The following is a 24,726-nucleotide window of genomic DNA, read 5'->3' on the forward strand; positions in this document are numbered from 1 at the left end:
TCCAAATACATGTACATCCTGTCCCTCAGGATTCCCTCCAAAACTTCCCACCACCGACGTCAGGCTCACTGGTCTATAGTTCCCTGGCTTGTTCTTACTACCCTTGTTAAAGAGTGGCACCACGTTAGCCACCCTCCAGTCTTCCGGCACCTCACCTGTGACTATCGAGAATGCAAATACCTCAGCAATCACTTCTCTCACTTCCCGCAGAGTTCTCGGGTCCACCTGATCAGGTCCTGGGGATTTATTCACCTTTATGCATTTCAAGACATCCAGCACTTCCTCCTCTGTAATATGGACATTTTGCAAGGTGTCACCATCTATTTTGCTACTTTCTATATCTTCCGTATTCTTTTCCACAATAAATACCGATGCAAAATACTCATTTAGTATCTCCCCCATTTTCAGTGGCTCCACACAAAGGCCGCCTTTCTGATCTTTGAGGAGCCCTATTCTCTCCATAATTATCCTTTTGTCCTTAATGTATTTGTAAAAACCCTTTGGATTCTCCTTAACTGTATTTGCTAAAGCTATCTCATGTCCCCTTTTTGCCCTCCTGATTTCCTTCTTAAGTATACTCCTACTTCCTTTCTACTCTTAAGGATTCACTTGATCTATCTTGTCTATACCTTACATATGCTTCCTTTTTCTTAACCAAACCCTCAATTTCTTTAGTCATCCAGCATTCCCTATACCGACCAGCCTTTCCTTTCACCCCGACGGGAATATACTTTCTTTGGACTCTCGTTATCTCATTTCTGAAGGCTTCCCATTTTCCAGCCGTCCCTTTACCTGTGAACATCTGCCCCAATCAGCTTTCGAAAGTTCTTGTCTAATACCATCAAAATTGGCCTTTCTCCAATTTAGAACTTCAATTTTAAGGTCTGGTTTATCCTTTCCCTTTATTATTTTAAATCTATTAGAATTATGGTTGCTGGCCTCAAAGGGCTCCCCCACCGACACCTCAGTCACCTGCCATGCCTTATTTCCCAAGAGTAGGTCAAGTTTTGCACCTTCTCTAGTACATCCACATACTGAATTAGAAAATTTTCTTGTACACACTTAACAAATTCCTTTCCATCTAAACTCTTAACAGTGTGGCAGTTCCAGTCGATGTTTGGAGAGTTAAAATCCCCTATCATAACCATCCTATTATTCTGACAGATTGATGAGATCTCCTTACAAGTTTATTTCTCAATTTCCCTCTGACTATTAAGGGGTTTATAATACAGTCCCAATAAGGTGATCATCCCTTTCTTATTTCTCAGTTCCACCCAAATAACTTCCCTGTATGGCTATTGAGGGAGTGCAGCGTAGGTTCACGAGGTCAATTCCTGGAATGGCGGGACTACCCTACACTGAAAGACTGGAGCGACTGGGCTTGTATACTCTTGAGTTTAGAAGACTGAGAGGGGATCTGATTGAGACATATAAGATTATTAAAGGATTGGGCACTCTGGAGGCAGGAAACATGTTTCCGCTGATGGGTGAGTGTCGAACCAGAGGACACAGCTTAAAAATATGGCGTAGACCATTTAGGACAGAGATGAGGAGAAACATCTTCACCCAGAGAGTGTTGGCTGTATGGAATGCTCTGCCCCAGAGGGCAGTGGAGGCCCAGTCTCTGGATTCATTTAAGAAAGAGTTGGATAGAGCTCTCAAGGATAGTGGAATCAAGGGTTATGGAGATAAGGCAGGAACAGGATACTGATTAAGGATGATCAGCCATGATCATATTGAATGGTGGTGCAGGCTTGAAGGGCAGAATGGCCTACTCCTGCACCTATTGTCTATTGTATTTCTGGGAATATCCTCCCTCAGCGCAGCTGTATTGCTATCCCTTATAAAAAAATGCCACTCCCCCTCTTCTCTTGCCTCCCTGTCTGTCCTTCCTGTAGCATTTGTATCCTGGGACATTAAGCTGCCAGCCCTGCCCATCCTTGAGCCATGTTTCTGTAATGGCTATGATATCCCAGTCCCATGTTCCTAACCATGCCCTGAGTTCATCTGCCTTCCCTGTTAGGATCCTTGCATTGAAATAAATGCAGTTTAATTAATTAGTCCTACCTTGTCTCTACCTGCCCTGACTGTTTGACTCCTTTCTGTTCTCAACCTTTTCCCTTCCTATGTTGTTGGTTCCAATGTGGACAATGACCTCTTGCTGGCCCCTCTCCCCCGTGAGAACATTCTGCACCCTCTCTGAGACATCCTTGATCTTGGCGCCAGGGAAGCAACACACCATTCTGATTTTTCGCTGCTGGCCACAGAAACGTCTGTCTGTATCTTGGACTAGAGAGTCCCCTAACACAATTGACCTCTTGGAACCCGACATACCCCTCACTGTATTAGAGCCAGTCTCAATACTAGAAACTTAGATATTTGTGCTACATTCCCCTGAGAATCCTTCACCCCCTACATTTTCCAAAACAGCATACTTGTTTGAAATGGGTATAGCCACAATAGGCTCCTGCACTAGCTGCCTATCTCTCTTAACTTTCCTGGAGTTAACCCATCAATGTGACTATCTGAGACTTTTCTCCCTTTCCTGTAACTGCCATCCATCTCATACTGTTGTTGTTGCACATTCCTCATTGCTTCTTACTGTCTCTCCAACAGATCCATTCCATATGATAAGATTTGCAACCAACAGCGTTTATTGCAGATATAATCCGCAGTAACCCTTCAACTCTCTTTAAACTCCCACATCTAACAAGAAGCACATATCACTCTACTAAAGGCCATTTTTGCTCCTTCACAATCTTCAGACCCAGAAAATAACACTCTCTTATTCCTCGACAAAATACTGCCCCAGGTTAAATTAATAGTTATGCCTTATATTTTAAGTTTATGTTGCAAACGTTTCGTCCCCTGGCTAGGCGACATCATCAGTGCTTGGGAGCCTCCTGCAAAGCGCTTCTTTGATGTTTCCTCTGGTGTTTATCGTGGTCTGTCCCTGCCGCTTCCTGTTGTCAGTTTTTGGCGAATACCTTTTTGCAGTTCATTACAAGGGTATACAGGAAAGCCACACACACAGACCAAGTCCTAAACTATGAAAGTAACCACCCCAACACACACAAACGAAGCTGCATCAGGACACTATTCAGAAGGGCCACAACACACTGCAGTACACCAGAACTGCAAAAAGAAGAAGAGGAACACCTATACAAGGTATTCGCCAAAAACGGATACCCGCGCAACTTCATCAACAGATGCCTAAGAGAAAGACCACAGAACGAGGACATACCACAACCAAAAGGACTAGCCACACTACCATACATCAGGAGCATCTCGGAATTGACAGCCAGACTACTCCGACCCCTAGGACTCATAACGGCACACAAACCAACAGCCACGCTCAGACAACAACTCACCAGAACGAAGGACCCGATACCCAACATGAGCAAAACGAATGTAGTGTACAAAAATGTGGACTTCCCTACCTGGGAATAAAGACCTTGGCTATTCACCCTATCTATGCCCCTCATGATTTTATAAACCTCTGTAAGGTCACCCCTCAGTCTCTAAAACTCCAGGTGAAAAAAGCCCAAACTAATTCAGCCTGCCACGCTATCTCAGACCCTGTAATCCTGGCAATATCCTTGTAAATCTTTTCTGAACCCTTTCAAAGTTTAACAACATCTTTCCTATAGTAGGGAGACCAGAATTGAGACAGTATTCTAAAAGTGCCTCACCAATGTCCTTTACAGCTGCAATATGACATTCCAACTCCTATACTCAGTGCACTGACCAGCGAAGATGAGCATGCCAAACACCACCTTCATCACCCTGTCTACCTGTGACTCCACTTTCAAAAAAACTATGCACCTGCACCCCTGGGTCATTTTGTTCGATGCAACCACTATCAGTCCTACCCTGTTCACCTTACCATCATGCAACACCTCACATTTATTTGAATTAAACTCCATCTGCCATTCCTTGGCCCATTGGCCCATCTGATCAAGCGTACTGCAGACTTCAATTTTAATAAGGCTTCTTGCTACCATATAAAGTCAAATTATGCGTTGATCTCCCCTCACCTCTTCACTTCAGCTCTTTGTTTTTGGACCAAGACTGTTTACTGAAGTTTGAAACTAAGTGAACCTGGGAGGGACTCAAACTGAGTACTGGAAAGCCAGGGTTGCCGGATAGCATCATCAATGAAATCTTCCATCACTTGGCTGATCATTGAGGGTAGATTGTGAATATAGATGTGGGTGGATTGGACTGATCCCACCTTTTTGTGCACTGGATATAGCTGGGAAATTTCCCACATGGTTGAATAACTATCTATATTTTGTTGCTGTAGTGGAACAACTTGACTCAGCTTGAAGAGATTGACAAGTGTTTAGTGTTTGAGCTGAAATTTTGTCAGAATAGTCTTCGCTGTATCTAGTCCATTTAACAATATCTGATATAAAATTGAATTGAATTGACTGAAGACTGGCATCTGTGATGACACTGAGAATCTTGGTGTAAGGCGAGGATTGGTCACTTGACACTTCATGGTAAAGATATTTTTAAATATTGTGAGTTTTTTTGCACTGACATATTGGGCTGTAACATCAATGAAGATTGGGGTCTGTGAAGCCTTCTCTTCTAGTTGATTGTTTGTGTGTCCATAATTCATGACCGCAAAATGGACTTCACAGCTTTCATATAATCTGTTGGTTGTGATGTTCCTCTAAGCCTGTATTGTAACACTTCTGCTGTCCAGCATGTAATCTTATAGCTTCGCTAGATCGTCACCTCAGTTCTTAACTAAGCTTGATGCCGTTTCTGGCATGTTCTCCTGCACTACCTTTTAGTGTTGATCACATGGCTTGATGGTGATGGTAGAGGGAGAGCTAAAGCAGATTATGAAATCTGTGTGTTTGAATACGACTACACCTCTGATTAATAACATGTCTTGGAAGCGTGTGAAGTGATGAATTATCTAGTCTATTATCTGTTGTAATTGGAATGATTCAAATTAAGTAATATTCTTAGTGCAAAATATTTCAAAGGAAACTGTCATGCTTTTAGAATTAATTTAGCTTTAACTTGCCATAATATTTTTACACTTATTTGTCTCACTTTACTTTTTGCTTTGATTCTTCCTTTGTTTAATTAAGATGCAAGTTGTAACAAACGAGTGAAAAGGCTGATTTAATGGATCATTAAATATTATAATTCATTTCTCGATTTCTGTTCTTCTCATCCGACCTCTCCCTCAAATTTTCATAGATTCTGCTAAAGCTGGAAGAGTCGTTGTGGACCTTTTAATAATTGCTGACAATGCAAAATTCTTAACCATTCTAAGTGAGGTTCCAGCATTCTTCTTCATTGCTCCCCTACTCCTCCTATAACATTTCACTTCAGCGAAGGCTTCCATATTTTTTGATACACTGAAGTTATTCAAAAACATGATAATACTTTTGGTAGGTGTGTACAACTATATTTTTCTTAACTCTATTTGCACAATGCATCCAAATTTATTGATGAGGGAAAATTGTGGAAGAGAAAACCGTGCTTTTTGTCCATATTTCATTAATTTATCCAAAATAGAGTTGATAAATCAGTTGCAAATTATTTCAGTAGCTTGGCTTTGAAGATGTAGATCCCATTCATTTGTATAGATATTGTATAGATCTCAGAGCATGATTGGAGCATCTTATAGGACATGGGGCTTTGGTGGGAAATGTGGTAGAATTGTGCTCGACCTCCGGTGAGGTCTATCTCCATGTCAGGAGCAACTTGCTGCATCTTTTAACGAATACCAAACCTTGAGGTGAAATTCTTTCTAGGCAGTGACAAATTGTCTATCAAGGAGTATTGTTGCTTGTTAACAACTTCATTAACTGCATATTTCACTTCATTAATATGCAGCTTACTCTCCTACAATCTGCTGCAAGCCACCTTGATGCCAATAATTCTTGACACAGAAGTCAGATTAGGCAACTGGTGTCTTCAGTTTATCACTAGCTCCAAAGGGCCTGCAGGTTGGACATAAGACACCAACATTTCAGGGCATGGTTCAGTGGCATTGACCACGGACACTCCATATACTTGGCATGAAACACTTATACACTTAAGGGTAAGGTCCGAGGGAGTGTTTCTGAACAGAGACATTGGAGTGCAGGTTCATAGCTCCTTGAAAGTAGAGTTGCAGGTAGATAAGATAGTGAAGAAGATATTTGGCATGCTTTCCTTTACTGGTCAGAGCATTGAGTATAGGAGTTGGGAGGTCATGTTGCAGCTATACAGGATGTTGGTTAGGCCATTGTTGGAATATTGCGTGCAATTCTGGTCTCCTTCATATCGGAAGGATGTTGTGAAACTTGAAAGGGTTCAAAAAGATTTACAAGAATGTTGCCCTGGTTGGAGGATTTGAGCTGTAGGGAGAGACTGAATAGGCGGGGTCTGTTTTCCCTGGAATGTCGAAGGCTGAGGGGTGACTTTATAGAGGTTTATAAAATCATGAAGAGCATGGATAGGATAAATAGACAAAGTCTTTTCCGTGGGGTCAGGGAGTCCAGAATTAGAAGGCATAGGTTTAGGGTGAAAGGGGAAAGATATAAAAGGGACATAAGGGGCAGCTTTTTCACGCAGAGGGTGGTGCTTGTATGGAATGAGATGCCAGAGGAAGTGGTGGAAGCTGGTACAATTGCAACATTTAAATTGCATCTGGATAGGTGTATGAATAGGAAAGGTTTTGAGGGATATGGGCCAGGTGAGACTAGATTGGGTTGGGATATCTGCTCGGCATGGACGAGTTGGACCAAAGGGTCTGTTTCCATGCTGTACATCTCTATGACTCTGTGTGCCAGCCTCTAAGAATCTTCCTGGTAGATTTCCAATCCATTTCCAGTCCATGTCTGCAATTCAGTGTTGCACCTTATATCATTGTATAGTGGTGCATATCATTGTAACTCGCACCCTAGCTCTTGGACTGGATCAGGCTGCATTTCTGATCTGTTTGCTTACTTTGAGCCTTCCTGGATGCTCACAGCATCCCTCCATAGCATCATGGTGCCTTGCCTTTTTGCAACTTGATCCTTAACCAGAGATACCAGGCTGTCAGTATTCCTGTGTGCGCTAGCTGTTTAGTACAGGCACAAAGTAAGGAGGCTTGTCGTCATTGTCAGCAGTCCTTAGTCTAGTCAAGGGAAATGGCCTTTGGTCAGGCGTTCCACAGCAATAAGTCAAGCGTAGCCTCTGATACCACCGGAGGAGCTTATATATGGTCACTCAGCCACTCTGGATGGCCACAGCCAGAATACTCTGCACATAATGTTGGGAAGCTGAATATTGAGCAGGTCACCACCTGCCTTGACTCTTTGGCCCCTCTTGTGGCAATATTCCTCCTGGAATGGGAAAGCTGCCAGTATTAAGTGAGATGAAAGCAGGAGGCACAACTGTTAATTTTGGTGCATGTGGAGAGGTGTTTGAGTCAGTGGGTATGTACGCAGTTTGCAGACAATTTGTGTCGAGGTAAGGGTGAGTGAGGGAAGACATTGCAGACAACAGTGAAAGTAGTAGAGTTTGAGCCACAGTCGCAGAAATGGTTAAGCATTGGAGTGATGGTGACACTTACATTGGTGCAGGAGAGTAATTAGCCTCCTTCCTACATTGCCAGACATTCCTCCAGGTAACTAATACTGTACTGACCCAGGTGGCAACTTCTGACTAGGCTGACATTGACTGCTATTGTTTGTGCTGTGGGAAGAAGATGCCCCACCTCTGCACCACCCCATCCACCAGGTCCTCAGGTTCCTGCCTACAAAATTGGACATCAATTTTTCCTTCACTGCCATGTCTCAGACAAATGTCAAAAACCTTGCAGAGAAACTTTGAGCTAGCAGTGCTTCATTGGGCGCTTGATGATTTTTAAAGATGGCACCAGTATCAGGGATGCCAGTCCATTCTGGGATAACCTGGTCTAGGCATTGTTGTTTCAGGAATGGTGAGAGGTAGAATAGGGCGAGAATCTAAGAGTGCCATAGGCATAGGGTGGTTAATTTGGTAAGGTATCACAAGAGTGATCTCATGCAACCTTGCAGCAGGAAACCCTCTGTAAAATTGACACTTGACACATAGCCCAAATAAAGGTAATATTCAGCCTGTCATGTTTGTGTCTCAAGTAGTGTTGAGATGGCTTGGAGCCCTTTGGGTAATAAATTAATCTAGTTGATGAATTTCAGAAGAATTTTCACTCGTGTAAAATATGCAAAGGTCTAGTTTATTTCGTGTTTATTTTTAACAACTGTATAGCTAAATATCTAGCTAAACATTTGGTACCATTTCAAGCTTTGAACAGTACATTTTTTAAAGAATGAAGTGGGCCTATTTTATGTGTGCCTACACATATACTAAGGAAATCTAGTTAAATGTTATTTGGATAGCAATAGATATTAAAATTTAATCTACCATGTAATTACTTCACCTTTTCAAAAAAAAGGCAGACTTCTACATCATTGACATTCTTTTTACTTTGAATGCAGTTGTTTAAGATGAAGAAGAAAAATATATAGTGACAAAGTGTTGTGTTTTATATTTGTTTGGTAAAGATCTCTAGAAACCTCTCCAGGCAGCTGGCTGAAATCGCAATCTGCTTAACATATTTTCACATGTATTAGAGCCTGACTACTTATTGGAAATACATTCCGTGTTCCAGTAAGGCAGCCAGAAAATAGGACGTGGTTGGAGAAACAGCAAGGGATCGTTTTCTATTTATAGCTGTCCTGGTACAGAGTAGGCTGTGTGCTTTCACTATACCCCATTTACAGTTTCAGGACTGCTGCAGCAATGGCATCACAAGAGAAAAAAGACCGACCAGTGAGCATGGTGAGTGAAGTTTCAACCTACACAATGGCATCGGAAATGGCATTGCTTCCAGTGAGTCCTGCAGGCAGGGTAAGTATTGTCTCTTTTCAATGTAACTATAACAGAAATCTAATACCCATTAATTTGTGACATTTCTAATTTGGTTTTCAAATAGAAAGCAGTAATTGTACAAAACGTGTAGCACTGTTGTCATTATTATTTCTTTAACATCAAGTAGAATATACATAATGTTTTCTAAACCTGTTTTTGTTAATTAATGGTGAAAGTAACATCTATTTTCAAACAGCAGGCTTTGTAAACCTTTTAATTCAGTTTCAAACAGATGCATTATTGTGTATTTAATCTGAAGAGTTCAACATTTTGATTCAGCTGTTGGTAGTGTAACATTTCAATAAACCAACCAGCTGTCTTTTGTGAAAGTGGATCGCAGTTAGCCATTCTAAAGAGAAAATTTCATTGTGGATGTACGTTGCAATGGCTCTATTTAAGCTGTGAAGTAATATTTATGATTATTTTAATTTTTGAAGGTTGGGAATATAACTCCCACAATTGAACAAGGTAAAGTTGTAATTGATGAACAGAGCTTTTGAAAGGCATGCAACAAAACACAAGCAGAACATAGATAATATAATAGATCCAATACAAAATTGTGTTGTTATTATCCTTGTCATTATCTGTCATACATGGCCTTGGATGGTGAAGGGAACAAATTCGTTAGTTGGTCTCAAGAGAAAATTAGAAGAAAATCTGAAAGGGGGAAAAATGCAAGGCTAAGAGAAAAGAGCAGGGGAATGGAGCTAATTAAGTCGTTACTTCAAACGGTCTACACAGGCTCGATGGGCAGTATGCGTTGGGCAGTATGCGTTGTATAATTATGTATTTTGCTGTCCATGCTCATAGCAATAAACTATGAAATTCAGTTCTAAGTTTAAAAGTTAGATTGAATGCACTGTAGGGAATTGCAGTAGTCAAGTTAAAGTGGTAACCTTATAATCCTTAAAATGTAGAGGTTATGGAGTCATGGAGTTAATCAGCACGGAAACACACGCTTTGGTCCAACCAGTCCATGCCAACCAAAGTCCCAAGTCACACTAGTCCCACCTGCTTGTGCTTGACACATCCCTCCAAACTTTTTCTATTAATGTACTTGTATAAATGCATTTTAAATGTTGTTACTGTATTCGCATCCACCACTTCCTCTGGATGTTCATTCTGCACATGCACCACCATCTGTGTAAAAAAAAAAAAAGTCCCTCATGTCTTTTTAAAGTTTTTCTCCTCTTACCTTTAAAAATATGCTCCCAGTCTAAATCCCCCACCTATGGGAGAAGACACTTGCCACTCACTTATCTACACCCCTCATGATTTTATATATTTCTATAAGTTCACTCCTCAACCTTCTGTGCTGCAGTAAAAAATGTGTCCTGGCCTATCCAGCCTATTGTTGTTATAACTGAAACTCCATTCTTGGCAACATTCTGGTAAATCTCTTCTGAACTTACTCCAGCTTAATAATATCCTTCCTATAACAGGGTGACCAGAACTGCACATAATGTTTCAGAAGAGGCCTCATCAATGTCCTATACAACTTCAACGTAATGTCCCAATTCCTGTACTCAAAGGTCTGAGCAATGAAGGCAAGCATGCTAAATGCTTTCCTGACCACCCTATTGAGATGTGATGCAAACTTCAAAGAATGGCGTGCTTGAATTCCTAGGTCTGTCTGTTCTACAGCATTACCGAAGGCTCTACCATTAATTGTATAAATCCTGTCCCTGTTTGTTTTACTAAAATGTAAGACCTCACAATTATCCAAATTAAACTCCACCTGCCACTCTTCAGTCCATTGACCCAATTAATCAGATCTCTTTGTAATCTTAGATAACCCTTTTCACTGTCCACTATCATCAATCATGTTGTCGTCTGCAAACTTACAAACCATGCCTTCTATGTTAATTAATTGAAGCAATGCATGTTGCTCTGGCATTAAGTAAGATGAATTTTCATTGAAACACAAAGTCTTCCTTGCGAAGTGAATTTCTCATCTTGGCAGTGCTACTGAGAAGTAGTCAGTTCAAACAAATTTTCCTGCAAAAAGTAGTTGAGAACACATTTTGGCCAGTTTTACTTTGGTAGCGACTGATGTTGACCTGGTGATCCAAATACCATATTATTTTCTAATAATATCACTGTAACAAGATTATAAAATCTGTGGTATAGCGAATTAAATTAGTGTGCTTTTCAAATCAGTTTTGAATATTTTTGAATATACCTAGTCTTGTTAAAAAATTACTGTGATGAATTAAACTCTAAACTGTTCCTAAAAGTCAGTAACAAAATAATACTTATCTCAGCAGATTCATTATGACACATTCTTAAGAATTTTCTTAATCTTTGCCAGAAAAGTAAATTGGTGGTCTGAAACTGGGATATTGAGCAGAATGGTTTTCGTAGCACTTTCAACTCTAAAATTTCATTTTGTTACCTATTATGTTTAATTATTTTTAAAAAACTATACATTTTGTGGTAAAATCTCAAAAAAAATCTGCATCATTTGAAACTTTTGAGCAGTAAAACTAATGCTGCTATGCTATCAAATTAAAGTTGTGTTTAGTGCATGTGCATTACTGAAGAATGTAAATATAATAAAAACTAATAAAAAAAACTAATAGTTGTGTGACAACTATGGCTTTAGCTGACTATTCAATTTCGAATGTTAATGTGGCACTTTCAGCCTGCCTCCTTCCTTCAGAAAGGAGTAGAAGCTGCTAGGAAGGTGGCCGTTCACCCACTTGAATATGTATATCCTCATTATGACTGACACATCCACCTGTTTTTTTTATGTTCTTTGTTTTTAGAATTTGATTAGGTATTAGTATTAGTCAGTGTCAGGCTTAGAAGTTTTATTTTACTTTTTTATTCTTGATTGTCTGTATCTAGCATGTTGAGTGTGTTAATTGTTTTAATCATTTTGATTAGGTCACTCAACTAACCTTCTAAATTCAACCCAGGTTAATGCAATATGTCCACATATGTTTTACATCTTTTAATTTGTTCCAGACTCCGGTATAGTGGTAGTGCCCCTGCTTTAGGGCCATGTGGCCCAAGTTCAAGTCCCATCAGCTCTGGAGGTGTGTAACAACACACTGAACAGATTGATTAAAAATTGCAGGGCTGTTATGGTGCTGTGGTAGTGTCCCTACTTCTGAGCTAGAAAACCTGGGTTAAAGTTCCACTGGCTCCAGAGGAGCATAATGACATATCCGGAAAGGGTAATTGTTAGAGAGCTTGTGGTGCAGGATATAGACACTACCTCTAGACCAGGAGGCCCACATTCAACTACCACCTGCTTCAGAGGTGACTTATAATTTTGCTGAACAGGTTGATTAGAAAATACCTACTCCTCTGGTTCTGAGACTGTTTATCCATCTCACTGTCAGACATTCAATTCTCGCTTACTTCATAGGTGTGTCATAACATCTCTGAACATGTCCAATGTTTTAGCCTTAGTTCATGAGGAAGTTTTATTTTATCGACCAATGTCTTTTCTCACATGAAACTTATGTTCCAATGCATGACATTTGAAGAGTAGCAATACAAAGAACAATTGTTGTCTTTTACTTATGTATGTAGTTTACCAGAGATTGTACTGAACAAGCATTAATGTCTCCTTTCAAAGACAGTAAGACTGTCATGTCAAAAGAATGACATTTACAGTCTAGAGCTGTCAGTCAGATGTCTTCATAAATTGAATGATGCACAGAAACAGCAACATGCAGCAAGATACGAAGAAAGCAATATCAGCTTTGCACAGTAGATGACCTGTTTTGAAACAAGAACAGAAATAATCTAAAATGAGCTGTTATTATTTTATGCTTCTGATTAGTTCTTTTTCCAAGGTGGATGCTTGTGAAGGCTACATGTTGCAATTCTCACAAAAGCTGCAATTGAGTTTTCATTTGCAAAGTCTATTTTAGCTTTATTCATCTGGTAGTTGATTAATTCGATCGACATATGTCACCCTGTTAATTGCATATCATAATCTCAACCATTATTGTTTGTCTATGAAAGTTCACTTATGTATGCTCTTCACTCAATGCATTAGTTGCATCTATGAGCATTCTATGGTTCACATGCATTTCTTTGAACCGTTTCTCCCTTCTATTTCTTCAGTCTCACTTCAAACTCCTCCACTCTTTTGAAAGTCGAACAAAAGCTGACCTTTGCTTGCGCTGTCCTATTTTTCTTTTATGTCATAATTTGTGGATTTGACAATCTAGTTTCTCCTTATTCTCTACTCATTTGAACTAAGTATTCCTTGAATTATAATGCTTTAATGCCATTCCTAAATGTCATCCAAAGTACTCTGTACATTCTCCAGCTACCAATAATAACTGGAGGGTTATAATTAAATGGCTTGAGAGGTTTTTCACTGGAGTTGAGAAAAGATTAAGGAATGACCTGCCACAGGGCTTCAAAGTTATGAAGGGTTAGTGGGGTTAATTATAATGGATCGTTTCAACATGAGCAAAATCATGACAAAAGGGCACAATGTAAAATAATCACCAAGATGTTATGGAAAAGGTTTTTTTTAATGCTTACTAGAAACCATTATTGAAGCTGGTCAAAATGTTTATTAAAAGAGAATTAGGCAGTTGTCTAAAAAAGTGGAAGAGTTAGGAGAATTAAGAAAGAACTCAAAAGTATAAAGAAGCCACTTTAGTCTAGATTTTAAATAAGATCATCCACCGTCCCTTTTAAGTTTACTTGGTCCTGCTTGTTCCAATTTTGCATCAGTATTCTTCTATAAAAAAAATCTATAATTTAACTTTACACAGCAGTCACAACCTAACCTTTTGTCTTCTAATTTTCCTTTTTGGTGCAATTGTTGGAATACATACGTTGAGGCCCAGATTTGGGGGCATTAGTGGCAAATGAATTGCGAGTAGGAAAAGGTGCAATGTTTTAACATGTTCTTCCTGTCTGCAGTGAACAAAACCCTGTGCAACAAAGCGTAGTGTGCACGTGTGCAATACACTTCAGCTTGCTTGACAATCTTAAGTTGGTTAAATTCCACTTCAAGTCACCAAAGTAGTGATAACTGTTTTCTGGTCTATTTTTCAGAGCCATGCTATGGTTTAAAATGTAAATAAAGCTATCAGTTCATAGTCAGTCCCCGTTTAATTGATGCTTTCTCCGTGGTACCACGTTGATCAACCAGCACTGTCCTCCCCTACAGTAACAATGTTTTTTGTTTTTACATTGATATTTTTGCAAATTATCCTGATGAGCATGAGAAGAAAAGCTTTGACGAAATTTCACTTTTTTTTCCATCCAGCCGGACTCAAGTTCTGTACTGCCAAACTATTGTTAAAGTCTCACTTGTATCTTTCCTTCACCTCCTTCCTTTTTGATCCATGTTTTATAGAAGTAATGGTGACCATTACTAAGGCATAAGTTTGACAGCAATTTCTGGCATCCACCTATGGACAGTTAAACTTGGAACATAAGAATTTGTTTTCATGTTTGCCTTGCTAAATGCCTGCATAAGGTAACAAAACTATTAGCTGAGTGGACAGTGTGGTCATCCCAATTGCTGATACTCACATACTAACAATAATAAACCATTTGTTACATCCAAGAATCTAAAATTCTACCTAACAAATCTGAACACTCCAAAATGGAATTTTAAATTATTCAAAGTACACATTTACTAGAACATACAAAAATAGGTTATGTACTATGCAGTTAAAATATAGTTCATAGTTATGAAGCTGGTGTCCTTTCTAACGAGTGTAATGCATTCAGTTGGATTTTTAAAAAGTTTTTACTTTGTTTATTTTCTTCATTTTAAAATGTTCCATTGTTGAATTCCCATTGCTGTTTATTCTCCATGTTCTTGACATTTCTTTGTTCTTTACTCACTTTTCTGTATAGATCAGGCAATAATTAGAAAATTAAGTGAGAGAAAGATCTGTGCAATTTAAAGAGAAGATAGATTAGGATGTCATTAAGGTTTAAATGAAACAAATAAAGAATTTGCCCAAACTAAAGTACGAATATCCAGTCACAGAAAATAAATGGCCGAGATTTAAATTAAAGCATGAGCTGTTCGTTTAACATTAGAGAACAAAATGTCTTTGTTTCAAGTATACAACAACTGTAAGTAACTTGCTCCAAGTCGTTTGCTCCAGACTCTGGTAAAGCTGAGAGTCCTGACCTAATTTCAGGGCCTATATCCCATTTGCATTTCCCACCTGCTCCCAACCATTATTATCAGCGGCCTAGGGTTACCATGGTCCAGAAACTGAACTGGACTCATCATATAAACACCATGATTCCAAAAGCAGGTCAACATCTAGGAATCCTGCAGCAAATAACTCACCTCCTGACTTCCCAAACCCTGTCAACCATCTTCAAGTCACGAGTGTGATAGAATTGTCCTTACTTGCCTGGATGGGCGCAACTCCAACAACACTCTGGAAACTTGGCACTATCCAGGTTGATTGGCACCATATCAACTCCCTTCAACACCAGTGCTAAGTTGCAGCAGTTCTATTTACAAGATGTACTACGAGATACAGAAATTCGCTAGATAGCATATACCAAACCTATTACTGTACACTGTCTAGAAGGACAAAGGAAGCAGATATATGGAAACACTGCCACCTACAAGTTTCTCTCTGAGCCACTCACTATCCTGACTTGGAAATATTTTGCTGTTCCTTTACTGAACTGGGTCAGGATCCTAGATTTCCCTCCCTATACCACTGTGAGTCTGCCCATAGCACATGACTGCAGCAGTTCAAGAAAGCAGCTAATCACATCTTAACGGCAACTAGGGGCAAATGATAAATGCTGTGTCCCATGAGTGAATTAAAAAAAAAATTGAGACAAAGAGCATGAGTTATACATAGTGTTGTTAGGTGTGAATTGCACTCCTGCAATTAGTGATTGAAGTGGTATGGAGGATAAACAATAAATGATCTGGTGGAACTAAAAGCCAGTTTTCAAATTGTAATTTCTGTGTATAAACTGTGTCAGAGTCTAAGTTAATCGTATGAAAACATTATACCTGTGAGGCCTGTATTTCAGTATTTTTAGCAGCAGAATATTATTAGTCCTTGTCTGTCTTGTGACATATTACTTCGCTAAATTTATTATATCACTACAATGAGGAGCATGATATTGCATTTAAGCTGTCGAAAGATCTTAGTATGTGAGAAAATACGCTTCAGGCACAAAGCTTGAGGTGGGATATCAATCTTATATCATTAACTTAGTTATTCAAATCTGTAAAACTGCTGTGCACAGTTGGAAAAAGAAGAATAGATTTTGATTGAGTCCTCTTTGATGGCAAAAATATTATGAAGTATTCACCAAATGTAAATGTGAAATTAAAATTGTGGTTAAGTATGTAAGATCACATAGAATATAAGACACATAAACAGATTCAACCTGGTCCAACCAATCCCATATTAGTGTTTAAACTTCACAAGCCTCATCTACATTTATCATTGTAACCATCTATTCCCCTCCTTGTAGGAAAACTTCTCTTTTGCTTATGTGTCACATTGAGCTGGACCACATGCAGATTTACAAATGATCTTCCATTGTGAATGAATGTGTCTAATTAATGGCAAATCTCTACCTTCACTTAATGGAGTTTCATCTCTGATCACTACTCACTGTATTACTAGCCTCCATATAATGATAAAAGAATTAAAATAAAATGGTCTATAGTTGTCCATCTTTTTTAAGGTATATTCTTTAATAGAATAGCTGTACTTTGTCAGGTATAGTTTGATCCTTTAATTCAGTGTACATTTCATGAAATAACTACTGGAAGTCAATTTGTCAACAGGAAATCAGAATTATGTGTGGGTATTCATCGACGTAAAAGTTAAATCCAAAGGCGGTCACTTTGATTTTGAAGTAGCATCAAAATTTGAGCTGGTATATTTTGTAAATTCCAAGCTGTAGCTTGTCCTGAAGACTTGCAATTAAATCTATAATTTTCAATTGTATTTCCTGCTGTGAGGAGATTCTAGTTTTGGCACCGGTACTATTTGACACTTCTCATGAATCATTTGTCCATGTTATGTAATTATTCCTTTGCACACCAGTTTCTAAAAAATATTAAATTATATAGTAATGCATAAATATTTATTCACACTTCCATGGAAGCTACAAACATGTGGTTTCTGTTTGGTGATGGAAACGATTAATGGAAAATGATTTTTCTTAACCTACTCAAACCTGACCATAGTTTTTTTTTTAGCCAATCAATACTATAGTTTTGTTTTCATTTGCCACTGTAGTGCTTTCCAAAGTTATATTTAAAATTTATACTTTTTCCCAATGTTCAAGTAGAGATTTAATCTGTCCAATACAACCCTTCGCACCAGAGAACATGCCAGTGGGCATGGGGTATGATTATGATGTTTCTTCAGTGTAACATGTTTCTTTTAATTGTGTATCACTTTGAACCCATCTAAACTGAAATTTCATGCACTTCTGTTGCAGTGACAGTATAATGTTGACTCAACATAATAACTGTTCCAGTCTACATTGCATATAATCCAGGCCCATACATTGTATATCCTCCCTCCCTTCATCCATGCGTATATAGATATATGCAAATGTATACTGTGTTTATCCATAATATACTGTTATGTTGTGCCAGTTTTTCAGTATAATTGGCCCATCAAATGCCATTCCAATGTGCAATCAGAGCAAGTTGATATCAGTGTAAACATAATTTGAATTGATAAAGGAGCATTAGTTTATATCGGGGTTTGAATAATTTTAGAAACGTGAATGTGGTGTGAAAATCCTGATAGTCTGAAGATATTGATGTGTGTTTAGACTGATACTGAGATTTATGATTTCATGCAACTCGATAGAGGGAGGATTATCAGTCTGAAGGCAGGAAATATTGAAAGGTATAGTCTATAGTAGCATCAATGTTCCAAACCTTGGATTATACCTTCCTAATCCTGATTGAGGTAAAGAGTAAAGTGGTGAAGCAGATGATGCAATGGTAAGTCAGTCATTCCTTTGGAGTTCATATTATATTTCAGTGTATTTTGGCATGGTTTTTGTACACGGTACAGATGTTGATTTCAACTTTTGACTGCTCAATAATTAGCATAACCTCATTTGCATGACAATACTATTAATTTTACATTTTAACCCATTTCTTGACTTACCCCATTGTTTTACTTTATTTTGCATTAATTTAGCATTCCAGAGATTTGCTGCTATAGCTTAGAAAGCTGCCCTTTTAAAAAAAATTATAAGCTATCCGCCTAAATACAATGTAAAGAAGTGACTTTATTGATCAGAATGTCAGAATTACACAGACAATATGCACCTTTCTTTTCTGACTTTGCAAAGAGCTTTTGAAGACTTGAGCTGGCTTTGGATGTGTTCCGAATACTGTTTCAGCAATCCTGTGCAAAGACTTCCTTGGAATGATAAGACACAGTTCTAATTGCTGGACAGCATTTGAGCAAAATATACTTTAGCATAGTTATTGTAATAAGTCAATTTAGAGAGTGGAGGAGAACATGAAGTGGAAAACAATCAAGTAAAAGCTGAACTTGTGGGAAAGGCTTCAGCTATGACATAGAAATAAAAAGGGAAGGTGCAGTAATATTTGTAAATGGCTTTTAAATTTGAACAAATCTTTGCAAAATAATTTGAATCTTGTTTCAATTTCATCCTTTTTAAAAAAAAATTGAAAACTCTGCCCAGATGTATCTGATTGTGTGAAATTAGGATATTTTTGTTCAATGTCTAGAATCCTTTGCTGGATCTTGCTGTGTTGCAACACAGCCAGTAACGTGTTTGGGGAATACTTAATACCATGTGCACCTTTTGAACAGCTAGTCATTTCGTGCTGTCTTAAATTTCTTTCCTTCCTACTGTATAACAGAAACTGGATTTGTTAGGTCATTTAAAATTATATTTCACTGGTTCATTATGTGTCTTCTAAATTTATTTCAGTCATCAAGACCTTCAAAGAAAGTTCACAATTTTGGCAAAAGATCCAACTCTATTAAGAGGAATGCAAATGCACCAGTTATAAAACGTGGCTGGCTTTATAAACAGGTACTATTTGAATTTAATGGCATTTTGTGTTCTTGAGGAGGAATGTAGTTACAGATCTCATGTGAAACAAATCAGTTTGTTTCTCCATATGGGCGGAGAATGGTCAATGGTCAAACATCAAAAATATGCTGATATACAGCGTAAAAAATATTTATTTTCCTCTGTATGTTTCAGCCATGATATTTTAGATTTATAAACACATCTACATTTTGTTAAAATAACCGAGGAAGCAACTGTTTTCTCGAATGCCAACCGAGAGACGAAACACACATTTTTCTTCAGGACAGCTTGCTGTTAAATTGTACAAGTTTGTCTTGAATATCCAGATGAAATCCAGTGAAAACGCATGTTTTGAGACAAATCTTACTTTATCTTTATATTTAAATATAGTATAAAAATAATAGAATTTCAACCTCTCCCAACTCTTAATAGTCCCAAATTATACTACCTGGTTGTTTTAGCATCAGGCCATTGACACTCATAATCAGCAGTTATCTGTTAAAATATACGAGACCTAATCATCTAATAGATCAGTCCTGGGTTGCCTGGATGTCTGTCCCCCTCTGTTACTTTCTTATCAAAATGAAGATATGTCTTGTTAGAGTCACAAATGTACAGAGGTATCCTCCCACAATCCAAGATGTGCAGGTCAGGTGAATTGTCTATGCTAAATTGCCCATACTCTTAGGTGTAATAGTCAGACGGAGATGGGTCTGGGTGGGTTACTCTTTGGAGGGTCAGTGTGGACTTGTTGGGCTGAAGGGCCTGTTTCCACACTGTAGGGAATCTAATCTAATCTAATCAAGTGAGCCCTGAAATATGGAAAATATAAAGCAGTTCACTTTGTCTTCAGTAGTGCTTCTTCTAAATTTGCATCCATCTGAACTGTTTACAAAAGCAATCTTAAATTATTTCTTGCCAACTCAAGTGCTACTTGCCACTGTTTAAAATAACATTTTAAGATGTTAAAATTTATTTTTCTGAATTTGAGACCATGTGATCTTGTAATCTTTGTTACTGTATAAAACCTGTACTGGGTTTCTATTTGCTTAATCTGTTTGGAATCTTGAATATTTGTTATCTCTGTCACAGCATAAGTACTTCCATTTTCTGCATCCTCAAAGTCAAGCTGTATCAACTGTAGTATTAAATGATAATTGGTTTAGCTACCTACAAGTTTTGTACACGATCATCCATTTGATTCTATACTACTTCCACAGAGGAGAACTCTATCCCTCTCATTGTACACCGAAGTCATTGTTTGGGGTTTTGCTGCAGCCGGACACTATATTTCAGTATTCTATTCACTATTATTTCCAGTTTGTACTCCTGTAAACGGTTATTCTAAAGCTTGTAATAACATTGTTCATTGTCCTTCCTCATCTAACTGAATAAAGATCTCCTCGAAAGCTGACATTCATTTCTGGATACACAATCAGCCACAATTGTTAATTGTATCTCAAATTACACAACCATAAATAGTTGTACCAAAGGACATTTTGTCTGAGTTTTTTGAGACATTTCTTCTACTGGCCAACTGCTGCATAGCAATGTAGTAAAAGTTCTTTAAACATATGTAGTTACAGAAAAGGACTGGTGGCTTGATAAAGTAAATACTAACCAACTGTTTTTGACATGAATAACAACATTCTATATTGGACTTGCAGCAATTTGAGCCGTAACTACTGGGGTAGTTTGGGGTGAAACATGCAATTAACTGGATGACTCTGATTTTGTATGTAACATTGATTTGAGGCTGGAGTTTTCCACCAAGCTGGGTGATATCTGCTGTTAATGTGTGCTACTTACAGGTCTGCAATAGCAAAAGTACAAATAGTTAAACGATTGAAGATGCCTGATAAGATATTTATAATTGTTTTGTAGGATAGTACAGGAATGAAATTGTGGAAGAAGCGCTGGTTTGTGCTTGCCGATCTGTGCCTGTTCTATTATAGAGGTAAGGTGGTTGTGAAATAATTAACCTGCAGTGATGCAGATCATTTGTAAAATCATCTTACATAAAACCTGATCATTTGACTTGAATTTTAAATGAGAGAATCTGCAATTTTATGGACTTCATAAATATTGCTCCATTTTCCTAAGAATTGCTGAATTTAATTAGTTTTTTTAGACTGTTTATGTATGTTTACCCTTGTAAAAACTTTTAGCCACATATCTACATTATGAACAGTGACCAAGCAACACATCAATTTTGCAACACTTTCTTTTAGATGTAAGGGAAGCAAGGACTTGAGTTTTTACATTTGGTTTTCAGTTACTCTAGAACATAGAAAAGTACAGAACAGAACAGGCCTTTTGGCCCACTATGTTGTGCCTAGGTTTAATCCTAATGTAAAATATATTAACTTAACCTTCAACTCACTGCTATCCATGTGCATGTCCAGCAGTCACTTAAATATCCCCAATGATTCTGCTTCCACCATCACAGCTGGCAACGCATTCCATGCATTCACAACTCTCTGCGTAAAGAACCTACCTCTGATGTCTCCTTTATACCTTCCTCCTAATATCTTCAAACTATGACTCCTCGTACCAGTCAATCCTGCCCTGGGAAAGGTCTCTGGCTATTGACTCTATTTATTCCACTCATTACCTGGTATACCTCGAACAGGTCTCCTCTCTTCCTCCTCCTCTCCAGAGAGAAAAGTCTAAGCTTATTCAGCCTTTCTTCATTAGGCAAGCCCTCCAGTCCAGTCAGCGTCCTGGTACACATTCTTTGCACCCTCTCCAAAGCCTCTGTATCTTTCCTATAGTAGGGCGACCAGAACTGGACACAATGTTCCAAGTGTGGTCTCACCAGGGACTTGTAGAGCTGTAGCAAAACCTCATGGCTCTTAAACCCGAACCCCCTGTTAATGAAAGCCAAAACACCCTATGCTTTCTTAACAACCCTATCCACTTGGGTAGCAACTTTGAGGGATCTATGTACTTGCACACCAGATCCCTCAGTTCCTCCACACTGCCAAGAATCCTGTCTTTAATCCTATATTCAGCATTCAAGTTCAACCTTCCAAAATGCATCACTTCGCATTTATCCAGGTTGAACTCCATCTGCCATTTCTCAGCCCAGCTCTGCATCCTGTCCATGTCATGCTGCAGCCTGCAATAGTCCTCTATACTATCAACGACACCTCCAACCTTTGTGTCATCTGCAAATTTACTAACCCACCCCTCAACCTCCTCATCCAAGTTATTTATAAAATCTACAAAGAGCAGAGGCCCAAGAACAGAGCCCAGCTGGATCCCACTCAACACTGATCTCCAGGCAGAATACTTTCCATCTACAACCACTCTTTGCTTTCTGTCAGCTAGCCAATTCTGAATCCAGATAGCCAAATCTCCCTGTATCCCATACTTCCTGACTTTATGAATGAGCCTACCATGGGGAACCTTATCAAATGCCTTGAAGTCCAAATACACCACATCCACTGCTCGACCTTCGTCGACCTGTCTTGACACCTCCTCAAAGTACTCAATAAGATTTGTGAGGCATGACCTGCCCCTCACAAAGCCATGTTATGCTTTGCCAAATAGTCATAAATCCTTACCCTCAGAATTCTTTCCAAAGCTTTGCTGACCACAGACGTAAGACTTACTGGTCTGTAATTGCCAGGGATTTCCCTACTACCCTTCTTGAAAAGAAGAACAGCATCGCCTCCTTCCAATCCTGCGGTACGACTCCCATGGAGAGTGAGGAGGTAAATATCCTCGCCAGCGGCTTAGCAACCTCCTTTCTCACTTCCCGGAGCAGCCTAGGATAAATCTGGTCTGGCCTTGGGGACTTATCAATCTTGAAACTTTATTGCTGGAACAGCACAGCAGGTCAGGCAGCATCTAGGGAACAGAAGATTCGACGTTTCGGGCACATGCCCTTCTTCAGGAGAAGAAGGGCATGTGCCCGAAACGTCGAATCTTCTGTTCCCTAGATGCTGCCTGACCTGCTGTGCTGTTCCAGCAATAAAGTTTCAGCTTTGATCTCCAGCGTCTGCAGACCTCACTTTCTCCTCGACTTATCAATCTTAATGTTTTCCAAAATTTCTAGCACATCAACTTCATCAATCTTGATCTGGTCAAGACTGGCTCCTCAAAGTTTTCATTCGCAACAAGGTCCCTTTCCTTGGTGAAAACCAAAGCAAAAAACTCATTTAGGGCTTCCCCAACTGTTCAGACTCCACGCACAAGTTCCCTCCGCTATCCCTGATGGGCCCTACCTTCTCTCTGATCATTCTCTTATTCCTCTATTGTTAAGATGTTTAAAAAAAATTGAAAAGCAATCACTTTCTCAAAAAGCTAATTTTCACAGAGAATTCTGCTCTCCTAGCGATTAATAAAACTGAGTTAAAAATGATTTTTGCATCTAATATGCCTTTGCAGTGAGCATCATTCAAACAGTTATTTTCACTTCACTCTTAGCAGTTATGTAATTGGAAGATAGAAAGTAGGATCATGAGAAAGGCATTAGGCCCTTCTAGCCTGCCCTGTCATTCAATATGATCATGGCTGATCATCCAACTCAGTATCTTGTTTCTCCTTTTTCCATATTGTCTTGATCCTTTTGTCCTAAGAACTATATCTAACTCCTTCTTGAAAATATTCAATGTTTTGGCATAACTTGCTTTCTGTGACAGAGAATTCCACAGAAACGGGACTCAGGGTGAAGAAATTTATCTTTATCTCAGTCCAAAGTGGCCTAATTCGTACCCTTAGACTACTGCTACCCCTGGTTCTGGACTCCCTGCTCATCAGGAACATCCTTCCTCAGCAGTGCTAACTGTATGGTGATAGAAATTACTTTTGACCAGTGAACTTTCTACTCTAGTTTACATTGCAATTAGTTAAGTCTAAAATCAATTTATGCTATTAGTTTGCTCATTTAAAGCATAATTTGACTTTGTGTTAGAACCTGAGTCAAATGTTTGAATTCAATCTGAACTATGGATTAGATAATAGATTATCTAAACCTATTACTTCAGTGCATAACAATTGGAACTCTGCTTTAATAGCACTATTATGTTTTGGTAAGATGTTAAATTGAGTAGAAGAAAATAATTCACTAATATTATTTAAAGAGCAGGAGGGGTAGTCTTTCAGTGTCCTGGCCAATTTTTCTTCATCCATTTATCAACACAATCAAAACAGATTAATTTGTCACTGGTCTGATTTGCTGGTTTGTGGGATTTTGACAGGTGCAGATTTGTCCTGTTTTGCTTAAATATAGTGACTTCACTTCAGAAATATTCTATCGACATTGAACCATTTTTAAATATCTATGGATAAGAAAGTATTGCATATATGCAGAAATTTGCATCCAAGGAACCAGGATTCAAAGTCAGGCCAAAGATTAACATGAAAATTAAAACAATAAGACATAGAAGCAGAACTAGGTCATTCAGCCCAATGAGCGTACTCTGCCATTCAATGGTCTCCAGTTTCCTGCCTCTTCCCCATAACCATGATTCTCCTACTGATTACAATTCTGTGTACCTCTGCCTTGAACGAGATGATTCCAAAAAAAAGTCATACTGGACTCAACATTAACTTTGTTTTACATTCCACAGATGCTGCCAGATCTGCTGAGTTTCTCTGACACATTTTATGTTCAAAAAACAGATGATGTGGGAAGTCAAAAAATTTCCATTTATGTGGAATTTGCTGTGCTTGCTGCAGAGCAGGGCTGTCAGAAGTGCCATGGATGAGCTTGTACTGAGTAAGTGGCAGAAATAATAGCAGACAGAAACTGTGACCAGGATTAAACTCGAGAATGAA

The 24,726-nt window shown here is 38.6% G+C and overlaps 1 protein-coding gene across 16 annotated transcripts in view; it reads left to right on the top strand.

Annotated features, from left to right (window-relative positions):
* Window positions 1–24,726, top strand: part of plekha5 (pleckstrin homology domain containing A5) — a 360,346-nt gene that overhangs the window by 244,989 nt on the left and 90,631 nt on the right. For 15 of the 16 annotated variants that reach the window (XM_087999672.1, XM_043713467.2, XM_043713466.2 and 12 more), the window contains 3 exons: window positions 8,766–8,892; window positions 18,835–18,939; window positions 20,824–20,896. In XM_087999672.1, coding sequence (XP_087855798.1) covers window positions 8,766–8,892; window positions 18,835–18,939; window positions 20,824–20,896 — 305 coding nt within the window. The remainder of the gene's footprint in view (window positions 1–8,765; window positions 8,893–18,834; window positions 18,940–20,823; window positions 20,897–24,726) is intronic. The other variant, XM_087999671.1, reaches the window with a different exon arrangement.

The sequence above is a fragment of the Chiloscyllium plagiosum genome, unplaced genomic scaffold (assembly GCF_037043375.1).
Source record: "Chiloscyllium plagiosum isolate Xiang-an unplaced genomic scaffold, Cpla_swu_hap1 HiC_scaffold_23, whole genome shotgun sequence".
In the NCBI taxonomy this organism is placed as follows: Eukaryota; Metazoa; Chordata; class Chondrichthyes; order Orectolobiformes; family Hemiscylliidae; genus Chiloscyllium; species Chiloscyllium plagiosum.